Here is a 23028-nt window from a genome sequence, read left to right as displayed (position 1 = left end):
CATGAACAGAACGGCAAAAAATTCTTCCCTCGCTCTATTTGCTCCTCTCTCTCTCTCTTGCCACGTGAATGCAATGGCTGGTTTCGACCTCAATTCGGCCATCAACTGGGACGAGGTGGAGGATCAATATGATGGTCATGCCGAGGACATGAACTACGTTTACGTATTTGAGGAGAGCGACGATGGTATGAACTGATTGCTCTTGTTTGATTTTACTCCAGTTTTTTTGTGCTCTGTTTGATCGCTTTTCAACTCCCAAACCAACGACAGAAAATGAAGCCGCCGAGCAAAACAATGGCCGACGCGGAAGAGGCGGCAACGACGCTTCGCACGGCACGGAGGACGCAGGCGGAAGCGGTGGCAACGGCAATAGCAGCCAACTCGCGGACGTGGAGGTGCAAGGCGGAAGTCCCGGCGCTGGTCCGAGCCGCACAGATCAGGTGCACGACGCAGAAGCTGAAGATGGCAGTGCTAGCGCTGGTCTGAGCCGCACCAACCGCGTGCACGATGAGGACACCTCCAGCGGAAGAAGCAACAGCCACAACCATGGCCGCTCTCGTCTAGGCTTGACCGGCCATGGGCTCCGCAACGTTGACCGCGGAAGAGGCCTGCAAGTCACCGGCGGAGGAAGCGTGCAAGTCGCCGGCGGAGGAGATGTAGCCCCTGTCCGTGGAAGAATAGGCCTCGCTGGCCGCGGGCGAGCTCACGCCGGCACGATCCAGTGGCAGCCGGAGCATCCAGTCGTCACGGGACAAGGGCATGGCAGAGGCGCGCCATCGGGCCGCGGTCGCGGGAGGCTTGGCATGGCCGGGGGTGGTCGCGGTCGAGGGCGCCAGCTTCCTGACTTGAACCTCGTCGCACCAGAGGACGTTGAAGACGGACACGCCGCCGGTGGTGGCGATGGCGATGATGGACATGGCGATGCTGGAGACGAGGGGCATGGCGCAGAGGATGGCGAAGCTCACGCAGGTGACCCCATGCATGGTGAAAAACTTGCCCAGCACCAGCGGACAATTCTATTTGGTTGTTTGATTCAATTAGAGTTAATGAAAATCATTAGTGAAAATTTGTTAGGAAGTTCAGTTTGTTAATGAAAACTAGCGGACAATTCTATTTGGTTGTTTGATTCTCATGCAATTATAGTCCATTAAAATTTGTGGCAATTTCTCATTTTGTTATGAAGTTCATAAAGTGTGTTCATTAGATTTAGGCACTTCTAGTCATGAAGACCATGGCGCCGCTGATGAGGGTAACGGAGGTGCGGAAGGTGATGGGCATGAGGGCAATGACCATTATGGTGAGCTCATAATTTCACTTCTATATGAGTACTCATTTTTCATGACATGGCAGCATATTTTGCTCATTTTGTGTGACATGGTAGCAGATTCAGTCACATGAAATTGATCATGTCTTCCTTTTTATAGGTTGGAATAATCCGCAGCCGCCGCAGCCATGTGAGTGGAGTGACAAAGCTAAGCTCACCGTCTATGGCATGTTGTTGGAGAGGACAAGTCTAGGAATTATGAAGCGTGGAGTGACCAAGGAAGTGTCTCGTTTGACCGGAATGCCGCAGAGAACTGTCCAGGACTTATGGAACAAGGGAAAGTTATATGGAGGGATGCTTGGAGTGTTGAACAAGAAGCCCAAAAATTGTGGTCGTAAAAGGATATCTATCGACTCGGAGACTATAAAGGCAGTTGACAAGAGGAAGAGAACAACCATCAAAGACCTCGCAAACGAGTTAAACGTGTCCAAAACCACAGTTTGGAAGAGGCTGAAAGAGAAGCAGATTAGATGCCACAGCAATGCCGTCAAGGGAACTCTCACCGACTTGAACAAGAGATGTAGGGTTGAGTGGTGCCTCTCGCAATTTCAGGAAGAGAGCCTATCGGAACAACCGTCTTTTAGAGGAATGTACAATGTCATTCATATAGATGAGAAGTGGTTCTATCGCACCAAGAAGTCTCTCAAGCTATACCTAGCAGATGATGAGGAAGAACCGGAACGGTTTATGCAGAACAAGAATTATATAGAGAGGGTTATGTTTCTAGCAGCTGTAGCACGCCCTCGCTTTGATGTGAATGATAATGTGACATTTGATGGTAAAATTGGAATATGGTCGTTCACTTTTGAGGAGGCGGCTAAAAGGGATAGTCCTAACCATCTAGCCGGGACAATCGTGACAAAGGTCATCTCCAAGGTGACAAGGGATGTGAGTAGAGACTTCTTGGTGAACAAGGTTATCCCCGCCATCAAGGCGAAGTGGCCTCCTTCTGAACGTGGGCGTCCTATTTTCATCCAGCAAGATAATGCTAGGACTCACGTGAATGTTGATGATCCGGTGTTCCTTGCCGCGGCCCAGGCGGATGGGTGGGACATTCGTTTGGTGTGTCAGCCACCGAACTCGCCGGATCTTAACATACTTGATCTTGGTTTCTTTGCTGCCTTACAGTCATTGTTCCATAAGCTATTTCCAGGTTCAATTGATGATATAATTATGAAGGTGTGCCAAGCATTTGAGCAGTACCCCGCCGAGAGGTGCAACCGAATATTCGTCACTCTACAATCTTGCATGCGTGAGGTTCTAAAGGACAAAGGAGGCCAGCACTACAAGGTGCCGCACATGAGAAAGCAAGTCCTTCAAGATCTTCGTATCTTACCGGTGACGTTGCCTTGTGATCGATCCATCATGGACCAAGGGAGGGCATTCTTACTTGAGTAGTGCTATGTATGTGACCATGTAGTCCATCTTTTGATGTAAGATTAGTGCTATGTTGTCTTGTTGATGTAATGGGATCATGTAATCCATCTTTTGTTGTAATGAGAATGAACCTTTAGTTTGAGCAAAAAAATTCTCATTAACAACACACATCTCACCAATTTGACCAAAGTAAAAATAAACAAAATGGGCAAATTAACATCACATGATCGAAGTTTCAGTTCGAATACAAATTACCACCGCATTTTCAGCAGACTCATAGTGCACTCTAAACAAAAGAGAAAGCTAGCTACCACTGGAACCATAAGTGCATCATCACATATTCTTCGCCCAAGTTCAACAAAAGAGAAAACCACTACTGGAACAACTAATGGTGAAGTCCATGATCAATGTTGGATCGTTTTAAAATTTTCTTTAGTTCGTCATTAGTCAGAATATCTTCAAAGTAAATGCTCATTAGATCTTGCCTAACCTCTTCTGCACTGAGAATTGCTCCAGCGGTGGCAATGGGTCGCCACCGACTATCTTGCTGCCACTAACTGGGTCGCGGTCACCACACTTCTGTCCGTCGTTTCCGTTGCCGATGTCACCACGGCGCCATTGAGCACACGGTGCACAGCATGTGCTGCTGCGTCCAATGCCACTGTCCACCTTGATGACCGCGTCGGCGAGTGCGCGCACCAGTTTGGCGAGCTGGTGCACGTTGTCGATCAGGGTGCTCACCTTGTCGGCCAGTGCGTGCAGCACTTCCTCAAGCGCCTGGATGCCACCATCTTTCGACTGCACGCTGTATTCCGCGAGCGCGCCGCCTTGCACGAATCCGTCGCCATCCGCCAGCGGGAGCACGCCGCCTTGCACGCCGCCGTCCACGAGTGTGTCGCAGCCCGCCAGCGGGAGCAGGCCACCTCGCTCGAGTGCATCGTCGTTCGCCCGCGAGAGCACGCCGCCGTGCATGCCGCCGTCCGCCCGCGGGAGCACACCGCCATGCATGCCGCCGTCCATGAGTGCATCGCTTTTTGCCAGCGGGAGCAGGCCACCTTGCATGAGTGCGTCTCCGTTCGCCAACGGGAGCACGCTACCTTGCACGAGTGCGTCGCCGTCCGCCCGTGCGAGCACGCCGCCGTCCGCATGCGCGCCGCCTTCTGGGAACACGCTGCCATCCGTCCGCGAGCCCAACGCCTGATGGGAACATGCCGCCGTCCACGACCGCGCGGCCCTCTGCGAGCGGGAGCACGCCGCCGTATGGGAGCTCACTGTCCTCAGCAAGCAAGCTATCCTCCGCAAGCAAGCCATCCTCCACAAGCAAGCTGTCATCCATGGGCTCACTATCCTCTACAGGTTGGCTGTCCTCCCACAACCATGATGGGTGGATTTCATCCATGGAGGGCACGTGGAGTAGGCTGGTGTGGAGGAAGAAGTGAAAGAGGAGAGAAGAGGAGACAAGGGGATGTGGAGTAGTCTACTGGGATGGATGGGAAGGAGTGGAAGAGGTAGGTGGCTGCCTCGGGAAGACGCGAAAGACGTTGGAGAGAGAGAGATGCGAGTAACTGCAGCACGCATGCATGCGATTGACTGGAAAGCAGGGGCATAACTGGAAACAGAAGCCAGAAAAAGCTAATACGCAAAGCATTACGGGGAAAACAGATTTTTCTAGAACGCAGACAAAAAAGGACCGGAGGGAGTAAGTAGCAGTGCGTTTCGCGTGGAGAGCGCTACTACTAATGGAAATAAAATAAAATGAAAAACAAAAGGAAAAGTAAATGAAAAAGAAAGAAATAGAAAAAGGACAAAGGACAAAGGAAAAAATAAAATGTAGAGGAAAATAAATGAAAAAGCGAAAAAAGGAGAAAGGCGTAGAAGTAGCGTCTATTCGTAGGAGGCGTTGTAGCTAGCGTACCTGCATCGCGTTTCCTAGACCCCCGCTGTAGAAACAAAAAAGGAAATAAGAAATATGAAGGAAATTACTTAGCTATAGCAGTAGCGCGTTTCATGAAAATCGCTATAGCTAAGTTTGACTTAACCAAAAAACCATTTCCCCCAACCACCACTTTTCCCCCAAATCCCTCGACCCACCCCGTCGCCGTCTGCCCGATTCGCCGTCGCCCCACTTCGCCGCCGTCTCCTGCCGACGTCTCCTGCCGATGTCAATGCCCCCGGAGCCACCAGAGCCGCGCGCCGTCGACGCCACCGGAGCCGCGCGGCCTCATCAACGCCACTGGAGCCGCAGTCAATGCTATCGAATCCTCCCTCGCCACAAATGCCTCCCTCGCCGTCACCGGAGACGCCCATGCCTCCCGCGCCACCACCGGAGCCATCCTCTGTAAGCCCCCACCCCTCCTCTCTCTCTCTCTCTCTCTCTAAATTAGTTAGGTTAATTTAGTTAGGAAAAGAATTTAGTTAGGTTAATTTAGTTAGGAAAATAATTTAGATAGGGCTTTGACAGAGACGCCCCTTCCTCCCTCGCCACATCTGCCTCCCTCGCCGTAGGAAAAAACTGTATATGCTTAACTAGGGCTTTGACAGAGACGCCCCTGCCTCCCTCGCCACATCTGCCTCCATCTATATTTGGTTTTTGAATTGAGTTTCAGAGAGCATGAGATTTATGTAGATTTTCTTGAAGTGTCAAACACTAGGAGATGCAAATTTGAAGTGGTCATGATATATGAAAAATCCTCAATTGTGTTTGCTCATTGATCATAATCGACATTGAAGTGGTTCGATTGTTCCCAAGTGGCCTTTTGTTGTTTCCAGGGAATGAAGCCGAGTGGCCTATGTTTTGCAGGAACGTTGATTCATTTCCGTTCCGGCAAAATTCAGGTTCTCGATTTGTCCACTTTTTAGCAAACATCATGCCGAAATTTTCCGTGAATTTTGGCATGACTTGTGCTACAAACTAAGACATATCGAGTGCCCGGGATTTGCAGCACCGGGAAGGAGTCAACGTTCCTGCAAAACAATAGGCCTGTTTTATGTCATTATTCTTTTTATTAGGTCTAGAATTAATTGACTAGATTTAATCATAGGAAACATGGTTAGCAACGATGAAGGATAGGGTTCTGGTGATTGCGACGACGTCTACCGGGCGGCAGACGAATTTTTGAGCTTGCCGACGAGACTGAGACCGGCGCTGAGACTGAGACCGGCATCGAGACTGGCGCTCAGACTAAGACCGGCGCCGAGACTAGTGGAGCCGGTGTAGAACCGAAAGCAAAGAGACAAAGGCTTCCTAACAAGCTCAGGACTACTAGACTGGTGGTCACGGAGCTGGACGACGGCAATTTTGAGCCAAAAGCGCCCCAGGAAGCGCGCGCGTGCTACGGCAATTAAATAGGCTGCATCATACAAACAACCGCCACCATCAACGATGAGAAACTACAGAAGATAGATAATATGAGGACCTCCCTCCTAAAGAATTTTCACCAGATATTCTTGTTCCCGGGACGGAATTAAAAGGATTGTAAATATCCAGTTAAGGACCCATCAATGAAGAAGGTAAACAAACACGCCATGACCAAGTTTAGCGACGCGTTGGCCGCCTGGAAAACAAGGGTGAAAGCAAGGATCGTCGACAAGAAGGAACCCTACTCCGAGATTGTAAAGGATAATCCGACAATCACGGAAGAGTAGTTTCAAATATTTAAGGCGGCTTGCGAGGCCGAAGCTGCCAAAAAATGTCTAAGTACATGAAGGGACTTCAACACAGGAACATTGTGAGCCACCACCTCGGAAGCCGTGGTTACGGCGGGAAGAGGTCCAAATGGGCCAAGGAGGACGCGGAAGCCGCGAGCGGAGTTCACCGTCGCGTAGGAGCGTGATGTCCTCAGGGCCCGGCACCGTTGGGACCCAGTGAAGCAGGTTTTTGAGACGGACGCGGTCACGACGGAGTTCATCAGACTGCTGGTAATTTTAGTTTTTGATCAATTCAACTACACGTTAGTCATATTTGTAAACGATCCTTGTGCCTTTTGCAGAGAGAGCGGCACATGATTGTGGCCAAAAGCGACTTGCCGTCTGAGGCGTTGGCGAGGCCCAAGTGGGACACTCAATTCAACCGGGCGTTGAACATATTGAAACAACTCCCGATGGATACTCGACCGTCGTATGGACGCGTGCACAGTGTCGGAGACGACGCCATGTGGAAGAAGCACTACAGTGAGACCAAAGAGGAGAGAAAGGAAAGACGGAGGTTAACCGAAGAAAACATCGACAAGAAGGTTGAGATTGCGGTTGAGAAGAAATCATCTCAGACAGTCGCAACAGCGGTAGCTGCCGCAAAACAGATGGTTGTAGATATGTCCACTTCCTTGGTTCCGGCCGTTTTCAATTGGACCAGGCAAAATCAAGAGAAAAATGCAGCGGACTTTCCCCTAGCTAACTTCTTGGGGAGCAGCTTGACTAGCGATGCACCAGCACCTGCAGCTGCACCTGCTCCCGCCCCGGCTCCCGCACCGGACGTGCTCGCCGGTGCTTTGTCTTTGGCTGAGCTCGACGCCCTCAAGGTATCTGTCACACCGGCCCCTTCAATAAATGTATAATCTCCCGTTTTCGTTGCCTTTCGGATGTCTCACGTCGCAGACTTTTCTTTGCAGGCCGACAAAACCCCGTGCACCATATTGTACACCATCGGCGAACAGAAGGTGGATGTGGGGAAGGCAACGATAATGAAGCCGACGGAACCAATGTTCCACAGCCGGCCGATCCCCCCGAACGTCTTCAAGGTTTGCATGGCCAGTGTCAAACCGGGCCACGAGACTTTGCCTCCTCTCGTACTAGGGGATGCCGACGAGACCCCGCGGCGGCTTGGTGATTGTTGCAATGGGTGGGTCCTGTTGTGGCCAAAGAGTCTGCTTTGTCTGAAGGCAGCCAGGAGCACACCCACGAGCATGCAGCCTCAGCAAGGTATGAACATAAACACCCCACCTACCCAATTAGCATCGGGTGTCAGGTTGGGTGATAGTGGACTGGGTAAGGAAGAGGCTCCATTAGTCCTGTTGACGTCGCCATGGATGAGGATGAGGATGACGATGACACTCAACAATATGTCTATACTGGCGCCTACTCAGGGTTTGAGCGTCATGAGTCGGTGCCTGAATTGCCGCTTCCGGAGGCTCGACGTATTATAGACGACCTTCCGGCAAAGAAGCCTAGGAAGAGTGTGAGGAAAGGCAAGAAAGCTGATTCTATGATCCAACCGCCTCAGCAGCCTCGGGTTCAAGACCGTATAGATATCACCGGTGCAGTTAAATTGTCAGGACCCTGATTCCAAGTCACATCGATCTAGCCGGTAACACCTCATATCACTTTGCGGCCTCACGCACGGTATTCCCACGGGTGTCGCCTTACCATGGCCCGGGACCGTTTGCACCTTTTGGCTCACGTATATGATAGTGTCGCTAGCATCCATATGACAGAGAACCCGGGCCGACATGGCTAGTCGTGAACCCAAAGCGGCACTAACCTATGGGGACAGGCATACATGAATCACATCAAGCATGTCGGTCAGCAGTGTGTGAATCCGGACTGTAGCACTTGGCTAACAGGACTGCGGGAACCCGGACTGTAGAAGGCTAGGCAGGACTTCGGATGTCACCGCGTGACATTTCCCCGAAGGGACAGACACAGGAACGAAGTGAAACACATGCCGGCCAATCAAGTGTCCTGAGCAGTAGTGTTGGGCTAACAGGACTCCGGTGAACCGGGATGTAGCGGACTACTATGGCTCATGGAAGCACTTAGACTACATTTCCCGATAAGAGAGGCTGCCAAGGCTAAACAACTAGATTGTCGGATCCCACACATACCAAGCATTTCAATCATACACACAATATGCTCGATATGTGTAAATACAACATGGCATCACAACATAACTCTACAACTCAAGTATTTGTTCATTAGGCTCCGAGGAGCGAGATGTTACAAACATGGGTCTCATGACCCAACAATCATAGCATACAAATCAAGGCACAAGCGGAAGCTTAACATGTCCGAGTACAGACATCTACAAATGGAAAAGGCTAAGAAGCCTGACTATCTACCAGATCCTGCCGAGGCACAAGATCGTAGCTGAGGTATCAAGCTAAACATCGAAGTCCACGTGGAACTACTAGCGAGACTGAAATCTCTCTACAAAACATAAATTAAGCAAACGTGAGTACAAAGGTACTCAGCAAGACTTACATCAGAACTAGCTACATATGCATCAGTATCAACAAGGGGGGGTGGTGGAGTTTAACTGCAGCAAGCCAGCTTTGACTCAGTGGCTAACCTGAACTACAACTGCAAGCAACTCTTTTGAGGTGGCACACACGAGTCCACATATTCACCATTCAATACACCACTATGGATCCGCTCCCGTCTCCCTACAAGAAGGCCATCCATAGCACTCACACTTGTCTTGCGAGTTTTAAAGTATCCACTTTCACTTGTCTATGAACTGTTACAGGCAACCCAGAAGTCCATTACCGCGGACACGGCTATTCGAATAGATGATGTTAACCCTGCAGGGGTGTACTTCTTCACACACGCTCTCACCACTTACCGTCATTTACATGACATGTACTCGGCAACGTTCAAGCGGAAGCCCAACGAGGGTGTCGGCCACGGCCTACCTAAACACTCAAGTCTCTAGTCCAGGTTTATCGCCTATCCAGGTTCCATCCGCAGGGAGTCCGGCCGAGGTTTCCACATACGGCCCCGAACGATGTGAACAGGGTTCCCGAGACACCAAACGGGCGCCCGATACACCGTGCCATGGTGTATCTACCGCATCATAGCCCACCCCTAGGGTCAGCGCTACGCACGACCGCCAACACATAACCTACAAACACCAGAAACTAGTTGCAACTCCTGGACAGAGTACTAGGGTGATTAAGAAGCCGAGAGGGTCCATTGGTTTCGGGCCCAATGCATGGTAGTAACGGTTTCATGGATCACAAACACAGAACTCAGTTCCCGAGGACGGCTTCAATGAGACAACCCACCATGTACTCCTACATGGCCTCTCACCGCTACCTTTACCTAATCGTGTTCACACATTTAGCTCTCAATAGTAGGACATGTTCACACACCTCCGATTCATTCCCGATGAATCGGACCTGACACAACTCTATGCAATAGCAGGCATGACAACAAGCATGAATGAGTAGGCACATCAGGGCTCAAACAACTCCTACTCATGCTAGTGGGTTTCATCTATTTACTGTGGCAATGACAGGTCATGCAAAGGATAAGGGGTTCAACTACCGCAACAAGTAACAGATGAATCGTTGTTGTCCTAATGCAGTAGAAGAGAGCAGGAGCGAGAGGGTGGGATTGTATCGGAATGAACAAGGGGGTTTTGCTTGCCTGGCACTTCTGAAGATATCATTGGGTCTTCATCAGTGTCACCAAATTCATCGCTGGATCAATGTCTACTGAGGGGGGACAAACACCGGCAACTGAGAAAGAACACAATCAACACATGGCGATATGCAACAATATGATGCATGCTATGACATGGCAATATGAATGTGTTTTGGGCTAATGCAATAGAAAGTCATTTTAATTGAAGTGGAATTCATAACTATATCAAATTCCAACTCCAAACCTATTATGAAATTTGCCCTAATCATGTTTCATCCTAAACAGTGAGGTTAACTTGCTCAAACATGCATGAAAATGGTACAAATGCATTCTGATACTTTTTCATATATAATTTATTTCATTTGGAGTTACGGTTTAATTTCTATGAATTTTAGAAGTTTTGGGCATTTTCTGGAATTTCTGAATTATTTTAAATCCAGAAAATGATTAACTGCGTCAGCATTGCGTCATGCTGGCGTTAGCAGGTCAACAGGGCTGTCCAGGTCAAACCTGATGGCTGGGCCCCACTAGTCAGTCTCACAGTTAACTATTTGGGTTAACTAGACTAACTAAACAACACTGGGCCCACTGGTCAGTGACTAACTAAACTAACTTAATTAAGTTTAGCTCTAACTAATTGGGTTAGCCGGGCGAGGCCCGCATGTCAGTGACTCAAGGTCAAACAGAGGTCAACCTCGGGTCAAACCCGACGCTAACTAGGCTTTGACCCACTGCGGAGCCCGCTGTCAGTGACTAGGTAAGGTCCAGCTGGCGGGGATTAGCACTAATGACCCCGCCACATCGGCTGTCGCCGGAGTTGGCTTGCGGTGACCAAACCCGCGGCGGCAACGCGCCGGGCTTGCGCTAAAGGCGACGGGGGCAGTGGCTGAGGGCATCGGGGCGTAGCTCGGACTGGCCCGCATCCAGGGAGATAGGTGGGTGGCCATGGGGGCGCCGGAGCTCGCCGAAAAGGAGATCGCGGTGGCGGCCGGAGCTCGGGTGACGATGGATTCGGGGCTAGAGAGCGTGGGAGGGGGAGGTACTGGTGGCTACGGGTTCGCGGAGACGCGCTGAGCACACTGGTGTGCTCGGACACGGGCTGCAGTGCCCATGGCCGCGTCTGCGTCATCGCCGGCGGCGAGGAGCTGACGGCTTCGATGGAAGATGCGGCTAGAGGACGGGAACGAGCTCAGGGAGGAGGGGGATAGACGTAGCAGCTCACAGCGAGTTGAATGAAGGCCTCGGCGTGCTCGGGGAGGTGTTGGTGATGACGGGAGGTCGGTGGCGATCTCCGGTGGTAGAGGAGGAAGAAGACGATGGCAACGGGGATGCAGGCCGTCCGGGCTTGGTTCCTTCGTCTTGGAGAAATGGTGCGAGGATTCAGAGCTCGGGGGCACGACCGGAGGGCGAGGGGAAGGCTGTGGCTGCGCGTACGCGAGGCGGTGGCCGGCGGTTGCTCTCGGATGGAGCTCTGGGAGGAGGTAGGGGGTGAGGTAGAGAGTAGAGAGTGAGGGAGAGGAGCGAGGGGTCTCCAGGGGGTGTCGTGGCGCTCGGAGCCGTCCCCAGCAACAACGGCAACCAGGAGCTGGCCGAGCGCGTGCGCGCGTGCCGCGGCCACACGCCCTCCTGCCTACTGGCAGGAGGTTAGGGGTGATTGGCGCGTGGGCCTCGTGGGCTGGCTGTCCACTGGGCCGGCCAGGTAAGTCCAGGTAGGCTTCTTTTTGTTTTTGTTTTCTATTTGTTTGCTGCTGTTTTGGCTTTAGTAAAAATACTAAAGCATTTTGTGAAATGCTAGAATAATTTGTGGACACTCTCTAGATTATTCTAGTGGCCCACATGTAATTTCAGCATTATCTGAGCATTTAAATTATTTATAGTATTTAAATGCCCAAAGTCAAATACAATATGAATTAATTCAAAAATCCAGGAATGACCTAGAAATATGTTCATCATTTTTGGCAGAGGTTTTCACCCTTATCAGAAATCATGAACATTTTTGAAAAGGCATTTTTGGGTTCATTGAAAATGACTTTAGTTGAGCCTATTTGAAATCCATGTGGTGCTAGGGTTTGAACATCCCCATTTCAGGTTTAAGAGAAATTTAAACATGATGCAACACAAGACTAGCTAACCCAGAGCAGACCAGAAGTAGGGATGTGACAACTCACCCCCACTAAAATAAGAATCTCGTCCCGAGATTCAAGCGTAGGGTAAGATGAAGGCGAACGCAAACTTAACCCAATCTTCACGATCCAAGTTGCACTTCATAAGAACGTTGATTCGATCACTATCTTTGTCTCGATGTCTTGCTCTGAGAACTCCAACCAACATGACAACGAGAGGGAAGGGAAAACTCTAGCACTAGTAGAAAACAGGGCTATGGTCTAGGCCGGCTCAGCCCATTAGTCCCGGTTCAGTCTAGAACCGGGACCAATGTGGGCATTGGTCCCGGTTCGTGAGCCCAGGGGGCCGGCCGGGCCACGTGGGCCATTGGTCCCGGTTCGTTTGGACCTTTTGGTCCCGGTTGGTGGGACGAACCGGGACCAATGGGCCTCGCTCCTGGCCCACCACCATTGGTCCCGGTTGGTGGCTTGAACCGGGACCAAAGGCTTCCCTTTAGTCCCGGTTCATGTCATCAACCGGGACCAATGAGGTGCCTATATATACCCCCTCACGCAAGAGCAGAGCACAGTGCTCTGTTTTTTCTTGCCGAGGGGGAGAGGGCTTTGTGGTGCTCTAGCTCACCTCCTATGCACATGAGGTGTTCGATGGAATGCCCGAGCCACACTACTTAAGCTTTCTCTTCTCGAAGCTCGACCTCCAAGCTCCATATTCCTCGAGATTTGTCTAGATTTAGCGGTCCGTCACGCCCCGTCCCCGTCTTCACCGCCGTCGATCACCCGCGCCGATCTCATCACCGACACCACCGTGGTGAGCCTCTTGTTCTTATCTTCTTTCTGAAAGGAAAAATATTCTTACTTGTATGTTTAGATTGATACTTGTATCATTTTCTTACATTTATTATTGCATCTTATATAGTGCGATGGTTTTGGTATCCGCCCCCGTCGGCCCTCGTCCTGTCTATGATTCAGATTTGTTATGTATATTATCTTTATAACTATTGGTTCATTTATTGTTTATGAAAATTATGCCGACCAACGTGACATAGATTTTATTTATCTAGGATGTATGTGAATCGGAAATGCCAACCGACCCTATTGTCGAGAGGTTAAATTTAGTTGAAGAAGAAAACAATTTGTTGAAGGAAAAAAATTGAGGAGGAGAAGATGATATTGGAGTTGCATGTTGCGGATGTCGTCGATGATCACAAGATCAAGATGGATGCAATGCGCTTGAAGATTAGAAAGATTAGAAAATATGCCATTCATACCGAGGCTTGGTATCATTATGCCGTTGGATCAATTGTTACCTTGGTTGCGATTATGATCGCATTTGTTTTCGCATTGAAATGTTTTACATAGTTTCAATGTATGGTTTAATTAATTAGATGCTCTGGAGAGCTATATGTTGTTAGATGAGAACTATGTATGCACTTTGGTTTTAATGTGATGATGAACTTCTATTAATTTGGACACTTAATTATATATAATGCACGCAGATGAACCGGCAATGGATGTACGGTGACAGACACACCCGCGAGTACATTAAGGGCGTGCATGAGTTTCTCGATGCGGCTGAGGCAAACAAGCAGAATGGTTTTATGTGTTGTCCATGCACTGAATGTGGGAATACGAGGTCTTACTCTAACCGGAAAATCCTTCACTCCCACCTGCTTTACAAGGGTTTCATGCCACACTATAATGTTTGGACGAGGCACGGAGAAATAGGGGTTATGATGGAAGACGGCGAAGAAGAAGAGTACGATGACAACTATGTGCCCCCTGAATACGGTGATGCTGCAACGGGGGGAGCTGGTGAAGATCAAGAGGAACCAGACGATGTGCCCAATGATGCTGCCACGGGTGAAGCTGCTGAAGATCAAGAGGAACCAGACGATGTGCCCAATGATGATGATCTCCGCCGGGTCATTGTCGATGCAAGGATGCAATGCATTAGTCAAAAGGAGAAGCTGAAGTTCGATCGCATGTTAGAGGATCACAAAAAAGGGTTATACCCCAATTGCGAAGATGGCAACACAAAGCTCGGTACCGTACTGGAATTGCTGCAGTGGAAGGCAGAGAATGATGTGGCTGACAAAGGATTTGAGAAGCTACTGAAAATATTGAAGAAGAAGCTTCCAAAGGATAACGAATTTCCTGACAGTACATACGCAGCAAAGAAGGTTGTATGCCCTCTAGGATTGGAGGTGGAGAAGATACATGCATGCCCTAATAACTGCATCCTCTACCGCGGTGCATACAAGGATCTGAAGGCATGCCCGGTATGCGGTGCGTTGCGGTATAAGATCAGACGAGATGACCCTGGTGATGTTGACGGCGAGCCCCTCAGGGATTAGTTGAAGAACTTTTACAGCTGTGGAATGGAAACAGTGTACGTACGTGGGATTAGCACAGACAGGAGGAATTTAACCTTAAGGCGTTGCTGTTCGTGACCATCAACGATTGGCCCGCTCTCAGTAACCTTTCAGGACAGACAAACAAAGGATACCACGCATGCACGCACTGTTTAGATGACACTGAAAGTATATACCTGGACAAATGCAGGAAGAATGTGTACCTGGGCCATCGTCGATTTCTTCCGACCAACCATCAATGTCGAAAGAAAGGCAAGCATTTCAAAGGCGAGGCAGATCACCGGAAGAAGCCCGCCATGCGCACCGGTGATCACGTGCTTGCTATGGTCAATGATTTACACTACGTAATCTTTGGAAAGGCTCCCGGTGGACTAGCTGTTCCGAATGACGCTGAGGGACACGCACCCATGTGGAAGAAGAAATCTATATTTTGGGACCTACCCTACTGGAAAGACCTAGAGGTCCGCTCCTCAATCGACGTGATGCACGTGACGAAGAACCTTTGCGTGAACCTGCTAGGCAACTTGGGCGTGTATGGGAAGACAAAAGATACACCTGAGGCATGAGAGGACCTGCAACGTTTGCACGAAAAAGACGGCATGCCTCCGAAGCAGTATAAAGGTCCTGCCAGCTACGCTCTTACGAAAGAAGAGAAAGAAATCTTCTTTGAATGCCTGCTCAGTATGAAGGTCACGACTGGCTTCTCGTCGAATATAAAGGGAATAATAAATATGCCAGAGAAAAAGTTCCAGAACCTAAAGTCTCATGACTGCCACGTGATTATGACGCAACTGCTTCCGGTTGCATTGAGGGGGCTTCTACCGGAAAACGTCCGATTAGCCATTGTGAAGCTATGTGCATTCCTCAATGCAATCTCTCAGAAGGTGATCGATCCAGAAATCGTACCAAGGCTAAGGAGTGATGTGGCGCAATGTCTAGTCAGTTTCGAGCTAGTGTTCCCACCATCCTTCTTCAATATCATGACGCACGTCCTAGTTCATCTAGTCGACGAGATTGTCATCCTAGGGCCCGTATTTCTACACAATATGTTCCCCTTTGAGAGGTTCATGGGAGTCCTAAAGAAATATGTCCGTAACCGCGCTAGGCCAGAAGGAAGCATCTCCATGGGCCATCAAACAGAGGATGTTATCGGGTTTTGTGTTGACTTCATTCCTGGCCTTAACAAGATAGGTCTCCCTAAATCGCGGTATGAGGGGAGACTGACTGGAAAAGGCACTCTTGGAAGAGACTCAATAATATGCAGGGACGGATATTCTTGGTCTCAAGCACACTACACAGTTCTACAGAACTCTAGCTTGGTGACCCCGTATGTCGATGAACACAAGAACAGTCTGCGCTCCAAACACCCGGAGCAGTGCAACGACTGGATTACATGTGAACACATCAGGACTTTCAGCAGTTGGTTGGAAACACATCTCAGAGGTGACAACACTATTTGTGATGAGTTGTACTTGTTGTCCAGGGGACCATCTTTGACTATATTGACTTACAAAGGATACGAGATAAATGGGAATACATTTTACACGATCGCCCAAGATCAAAAGAGCACCAACCAAAACAGCGGTGTCCGCTTTGATGCAGCAACCGAGAGCGGAAAGGACACATATTATGGTTACATAGTGGACATATGGGAACTTGACTACGGACCTGATTTTAAGGTCCCTTTGTTTAAGTGCAAATGGGTCAATCTGTTAGGCGGCGGGGTACAGGTAGACCCACAGTACGGAATGACAACAGTGGATCTAAAAAATCTTGGGTACACTGACGAACCGTTCGTCCTAGCCAATGATGTGGCACAGGTTATCTATGTGAAGGACATGTCTACCAAACCGAGAAAAAGAAAAGATAAGGAAGCGAATACATCATACGATGAGCCAAAGCGCCACATAGTTCTTTCAGGAAAAAGGGACATCCTAGGAGTGGACGGCAAGATAGACATGTCTGAAGATTATGAAAAGTTTCATGAAATTCCTCCCTTCAATGTCAAGGCTGACCCAAGCATCCTGATAAACAATGAAGATTATCCATGGTTACGGCGCAATAAGCAAATGACACAAGCGAAGAAAAAGTGAAGACTTTCTCCCGCAACTATTATGATGATACCATGCCAAATTTGTAACAGACGAACATGCTACCATTGTCCGTTTTGTACATGCACATGCTATGTGGGTGAAATTATGATACCATCCCAACTTTCAACTTTTTCAGAGTTCATTTGAAATGCTTTCATGTCTTATGGTTCAAAACTTTGATACTTCAAAAGTGATTGTCCATTTTGTACACGAAGTGCATCAAGTTTTTGTCGTAACCCTCTCTACTTTTTGGAACATGCTATGTGGGTGAAATGATGATACCATGCCAACTTCCAACCTTTTCAGAGTTCATTTTGCAATGCTTTCCAATTTCAGAGTCATTTAGCTCAAAGAATGAATTAATAGCAAACAGAATGAACTACAAAACTTTTATGAAAATAAAAACAATCAATTAAAATATTATGTTATGATCAACTAAAATAAAACTATAATATTCTTCAATAGCAAAAAGAATATAATTTTTGTGACCTAAAATCAAACTATAAGTATTTAATTGTAAGTATAAATAAAAAAAATAGCAAAGAAGAAAAAAAATTCTATTTTTATAGTAAAGTTATTCATAAACTAGTGATTCACACAAATTTTTAAAAATTCAAATTTAAACTATTCAAAATTTAAAACTAATGGCACTAACAGAAAGTTTATAATTTTTGTGACCTAAAATCAAAAAGAAATCACTAAAAAACTATAAGTATTTAGTTGTAAGTATAAATAAAAAATAAATAGAAAAAATATTCTATTTTTATAGTAAAGTTATTCATAAACTAGTGATTCACACAAATTTTTAAAAATTCAAATTTAAACTATTCAAAATTTAAAACTAATGGCACTAACAGAAAGTTTATAATTTTTGTGACCTAAAAGCAAAAAGAAATCACTAAAAAACTGTAAGTATTTAGTTGTAAGTAGAAATAAAAAAATAAAAAACCAAAAAAATGTAGAAATAAAAAAGAAAAAACCAAAAAAATCCTCCTACTGGGCCTCCACGGCCTGAATACGACTAGAAACCCTACATGGGCCAGGATTCAGGCCCGCAGAAGGCCCAATAGGTCCACATGCAGTAGCAAGTTTAGGCCCGAAAGCCTGCATTAGAGAGGAGCTCGAATGGGGAGGCACACCAGCGCTTATAAACCAGTGCCGGCGCCCTTCAGCTAGCGATGTGGGACTAAACTTTTGGGCGCGGGGCATCACAAGGCCATTGGTCCCGGTTGGTGGCACCAACCGGGACTAAAGGGGGCATTGGTCACGGTTCGTGGCACCAACCGTGACCATTGCCCCCCTTTAGTCCCGGTTGGTGCCACCAACCGGGATCAAACGCCGCCGCTTCCCGCCCTTTGGGCTGCTGAAAATTGGCCTTTGGTCCCGGTTGGTGGCACCAACCGGGACTAAAGGGGGGCATTGGTCCCGGTTTGTGCCACGAACCGGGACCAAAGCCTTTTCTATACAAGCAAAGACTTAGCATTTTTTCAGATTTCATCGCCAGTTCCCCGCCCCGACGACGCCGCCAGGCTGCCCGAGCTCGCCCCGACGACGCCGTCAGGCTGCCCGTGCTCGCCGTCGCCCCGTGCCCTGCCCCGTGCTCGCCGTCGCCGTCGCCCTGCGCCCCTGCCCCGTGCTCGCCTTCACCGTCGCCCCGCGCCCCTGCCCCGTGCTCGCCGTCGCCATCGCCCCGCGCCCCTGCCCCGTGCTCGCCGTCGCCCTGCCCCTGCCCCGTCCCGCCCTCGCCGCCCCCGCCGTCGCCTGGAGCTCCCCTGCTACGGGCTCGCCGTCGCCCTGCCCCTGCCCCGTCCCGCCCCCGTGCCCTCGCCTGCCCCCCGCGCTGTGAGCCGCCGCCTGGCTCTGTTTTTTATTTTTATTACTTTAATTTTTTTGTTCATATGTGATGTATATGTGTATGTGGCTATAATGTATATGTGTATGTGAACAATGCAAAAGATTGTTTTTTAGAAAAATTAGGATTTTTTTCTGTTCATAGATTTTTTTGGTGATATTAATTATTGTAAATATGCAAATGTTTGTATATTCATATGAACAATGAATTAGGCAATACTACTTCTTGTATTTTTAAGAAGGAAGAAGAAGAAAAAGAATGAGAGGAAAAAGGAAATAAGAAGAGGAAGAAAGGAGAAGAAGAGGGGAGAGGAAGAAGAGGAGAAATAAATAAGAAGAAGAAAAAAGAAGAAAAAGAAGAGGAGAAGAAGAAAGGAATAGAGGAGAAGAAGAAAAAATAGAAAAAAAATTCTATTTTTTCTTCTTCTCCTCTATTCTTTTCTTCTTCTCCTCTTTTTTTTCTTCTTTTTTTTTCTTCTTCTTCTTCCTTCTTCCTTCTTCCTCTTTTCTTCCTTTTCCTTATTTTCCTTTCTCGAGGGATAAGAAGAAAAAGAAGAGGAGAAGAAGAAAGAAAGGAATAGAGGAGAAAGAAGAAACTTCGACACGAGGGGGGGGGTACCGATACCCCCTCCCCGATAACATTATTTTCCCATGTATATGTATGTCGCGTCGTTGTCGATATAACGAGGGTGTCGAGGGTCGGGAACTAGGGTAGAGGGTCGAGGGTCGTTAAGGGGTCAAGGGTCAAGGGTTTCAGGGTCGAGGGTTCGAGGGATCGAGGGTTTCAGTGTCAAAGTATTGAAGAAATCCATGCCTTCATCATTAGCCGGAAGTAACCAGGGCATGTTGGTACGAAGTTCTGCAAAGTTGTTCTGGAATGGAGTCCCGGATAGAATAATCCACCTTTTGGTACGAATTCAGCAAAGGCCTTCCAAATAGCGATATTCGGAAGGCTCTTGCTGAACTTTGTACCAAAAAGCGAATTATCCTATCTGGGACTCCGTTCCAGAACAACTTTGAAGAGCTTCGTACCATCATGCACATGTTACTTTCGCCAAATGATGAAGACATGGTTTTGTTGAATCCTTTGACACTAGGCAACCTCCCGACCCCTCGGCGATCCTCTCGAACATGAGAGGAAGAAGAGGGTTGTCTAGGGGTCGAGGGTTCCAGGGTCGTCGATGGTTCGAGGGGTCGAGGATCGCCGAGGGGTCGAGAGAGGTTTCCTAGTGTCAAAGTATTGAAGAAATCCATGCCTTCATCATTAGCCGGAAGTAACCAGGGCATGTTGGTACGAAGTTCTGCAAAGTTGTTCTGGAATGGAGTCCCGGATAGAATAATCTGCCTTTTGGTACGAATTCAGCAAAGGCCTTCCAAATAGCGATATTCGGAAGGCTCTTGCTGAACTTTGTACCAAAAAGCGAATTATCCTATCTGGGACTCCGTTCCAGAACAATTTTGAAGAGCTTTGTACCATCATGCACATGTTACTTTCGCCTAATGATGAAGACATGGTTTTGTTGAATCCTTGACACTAGGCAACCTCCCGACCCCTCAGCGATCCTCTGAAACATGAGAGGAAGAAGAGGGTCGTCTAGGGGTCGAGGGTTCGAGGGTTCTTCTCCTCTATTCTTTCTTCTCCTCTTTTTTTTCTTCTTCTTCCTATTTTTTTTATCGGGAACGAGGGTCGTCGAGGGACATATATGTAGTGTCATCGTTGTCGATATATACCCCCTCCCAATAGCTTACTATGATTAGGTAGCTAGTTCTACGTTTGGCACTAATATATTCATCTGTCATGTTTGAATAATAATTGCCATGTTGTAAATATTTGTAGAAACTATGGACACCGCCCTAGACGAAGCAACAAAAGAAGCGTTGTTGAGGGACATAATTGCAGAAGGAAGTGATGCCATCTCGTTGTTTCTCAACGAAACCGATGGTCTGGAAGGAGAGGGTGAACAAGCTGGCTACGGTGACCTAATGCCGGTGCAAGAAGAAGAACATGAGGACGGCTCCGGTGACCCAATGCCGGTGCAAGAAGGAGACCGTGATGACGGCTCCGGTGACCGAACCGAGTCCGGCCAGGTATATATATTAGTTAAGCCTATGCTGACTAGCTGATTGATGCATTCATTGTTTTGGTATGTACACATATTAATTAAGTCTTTGTTCTTTTTTCTAGCCCTCCGGATCGAGCACAACTTCGGTAAAGAGACGAGGCCCGAAGAAAAAGTTGAGCTCGGATGAAAAGTTTGAGATCATAGCAATCGCGCCCGACGGCCAACCTATTGAACCCCTCCGGACAAAGAGTGCATTTGTTGCTCAGTGCGGGGTTCTGGTTAGGGACAAGATCCCGATAAGCATCCAGCAATGGTTTAAGCCGGCTACAGAAGACCCTGAGGTCTCTTATGTCAATGATATGCAGAAAAATGATCTTTGGACTGAGCTGAAGTCAAATTTCACCCTACCGCCTGAGGATAATCCAAAGAACCCAGTTAAAGAGAAATTAATCAAGTCTTTTGCTCTGAAGAGGATGGCAGAACTATTCAGGAGGTGGAAGAAAGAGCTGAATAAGTTTGTCGAAAATAATGAGACACCAGAATTCAAGGGCAGATATGAGAAGATCAGAGATCACTGGCCCGCATTTGTGGCCCACAAGACATCGGAAAAGAGTCAGAAGATGTCGGCGACAAACAAGCAAAATGCTGCGAAGAAGAAGCTTCACCATCGCACGGGGTCAGGTGGCTACCTCGTAGCCCGGCCTAAGTGGTCCAAGACTGAGAATGATCTGGTTCATAAAGGGATCGAACCAGAGACAATTAACTGGCCAGACCATTGCCGGACTTGGTTCTTCAGGGCTGGCGGAACCCTGGACCCTGTAACAGGGAAGTGCATATGATCAAATGGACATACCAGTCAGTAAGCTTAAGCAGTATATCAAAGCAGCGCAGGAAGGGACGTTCTTTCCAGACAGAGAGAACGACGAGCTCACAATGGCCCTCGGGAATCCTGAGCACCCTGGACGGACACAAGGCATGCCAGGCTCCATTCCGTGGAAGGTTGGGTTTCCGGACACAGGTGGTTACAAATCCCATGAGAGGAGGAAAAAAGTGCAGCAGACCCAAATGCAGGCGCTGCAAGCAAGGGTAGACGCGATAGAGGAACGAGAAGCAAATCGCACCAAACGTACTGCCGAAGCCTCCCCCGAAGCTACCCCACCATCTCAGCGCAGAAGCAGCGTGGCTTCCACCGAGCTGCTTCAGCCGAAGCATGCCTTGACGGCTCCTGCCAGCTATCCCGTGGATGCTATAACGGAGTCTCAAAATTGCCACCTTATGACGCAATGGATGAATTTGAAGGTCAAGGCGGCTGTTGGATCTGTTTATCCTATCGGTGAAGGGGAGACTCGGCTGGGGTCTGCTCTGAAGACTCCATGCCTATGGCGGAAGGAGCTCATCAACCTTCCGAACTGGACGCCACCGCCTCCTCCTCCTCCTCCGGCGAGTCAGGGTACTCCGCCTCCACCGCCTCCTCCTCCAGCGAGTGACGATCAGGGCCCTCGGCCGGCTCCTTCTCCGGCGCGTGGCGGCACTCCGCCTCCTTCTCCGCCTGCACCGACGCGCCCGAGCAGCCAGCCTCCTCCTTCTCCGCCTCTTCAGCAAGGGTGGAAGAGACCTGCCGCCACTCCAGCTGCTCCGGCGCGTCGTAGTCCATCTCCTCCGCCCCTTAAGCAAGTAAAGAAGACAACCGCTATGTCTGCTCGGTCGGCGTCTAGCAGTACAACCAGAGGCGGGAGGACATACAGATTCGGTCCTTCTCTAAAGACTCCAGAGAAGTTACCATATGAGAGGACCCTGGAGGAGAACGCCGAGATCGCGCGAGAAGAAGTGAGGAACTTCTTTGAAGGGGTGAAAGCAAAGAAACATCCACCTCCGGAGGAGAAGGTAGATCGGGTGCAAGTGAAGCGCACTCTGGCTGCCCTGACAAAACCACCGAAGTCTGATCCGCCGAAAGGAAACTATGACCGCATTATTGGAAAGGAATTTGCCGAAGCGGAGCGGTCAGGAAGTACTGTCAGTGATCAAAGGCTAAAAGAACGACGAGCTGGGAAACAAATTGCCCAGCTCGGAGAACAAGCGAAGCAATCGTGCCCCCCGCTCAAGGTGCCTAGCCACAACGTCGCTAATGATCCGCGGATGGTGATCGGTTATAGCAATCTTGCAGATTACCTGCCCGACGAAGTACATTATGAACCCATGGACGTGCAGATACAAAGATACGAGTACGGGAAGCCTCTCGTCAAAGATGAAAGATCTCTATCAACGATGATGCGAAGATTGCATGATTGGTACTTGAAAATCTGCAGAGACTCTGGGAGGAGGAGTACTTTGTATGTGAAAGTTAAAAAGGAGCATGACCTCGTTGGAATTGATCTGTTGCCTATTCCATTTGAGGAGTTCTATCAGTTTTTCAATCAATTGGCCCTCGATAAAACAACGGTCGCCTGCTACTGTCTGTAAGTAGTA

At 48.7% G+C, this 23028-nt stretch overlaps 1 protein-coding gene across 1 annotated transcript; it reads left to right on the top strand.

Annotated features, from left to right (window-relative positions):
* Positions 1-1492: 1492 nt before the first annotated feature.
* LOC147988761 (uncharacterized) lies at positions 1493-2722 on the top strand. Its single transcript, XM_087535839.1, has one exon. The coding sequence runs from the start codon at positions 1493-1495 to the stop codon at positions 2720-2722; it is 1230 nt and encodes a 409-aa protein (XP_087391965.1).
* The last annotated feature ends 20306 nt before the right edge of the window (positions 2723-23028 follow it).

The sequence above is a fragment of the Triticum urartu genome, chromosome 1A, assembly GCF_056163025.1.
Source record: "Triticum urartu cultivar PI428250 chromosome 1A, HENAU_Tu73, whole genome shotgun sequence".
Classification (NCBI taxonomy): Eukaryota; Viridiplantae; Streptophyta; class Magnoliopsida; order Poales; family Poaceae; genus Triticum; species Triticum urartu.
The sequence above is the reverse complement of the archived record's forward strand: the minus strand, read 5'-3'. Positions and strand labels throughout refer to the sequence as shown.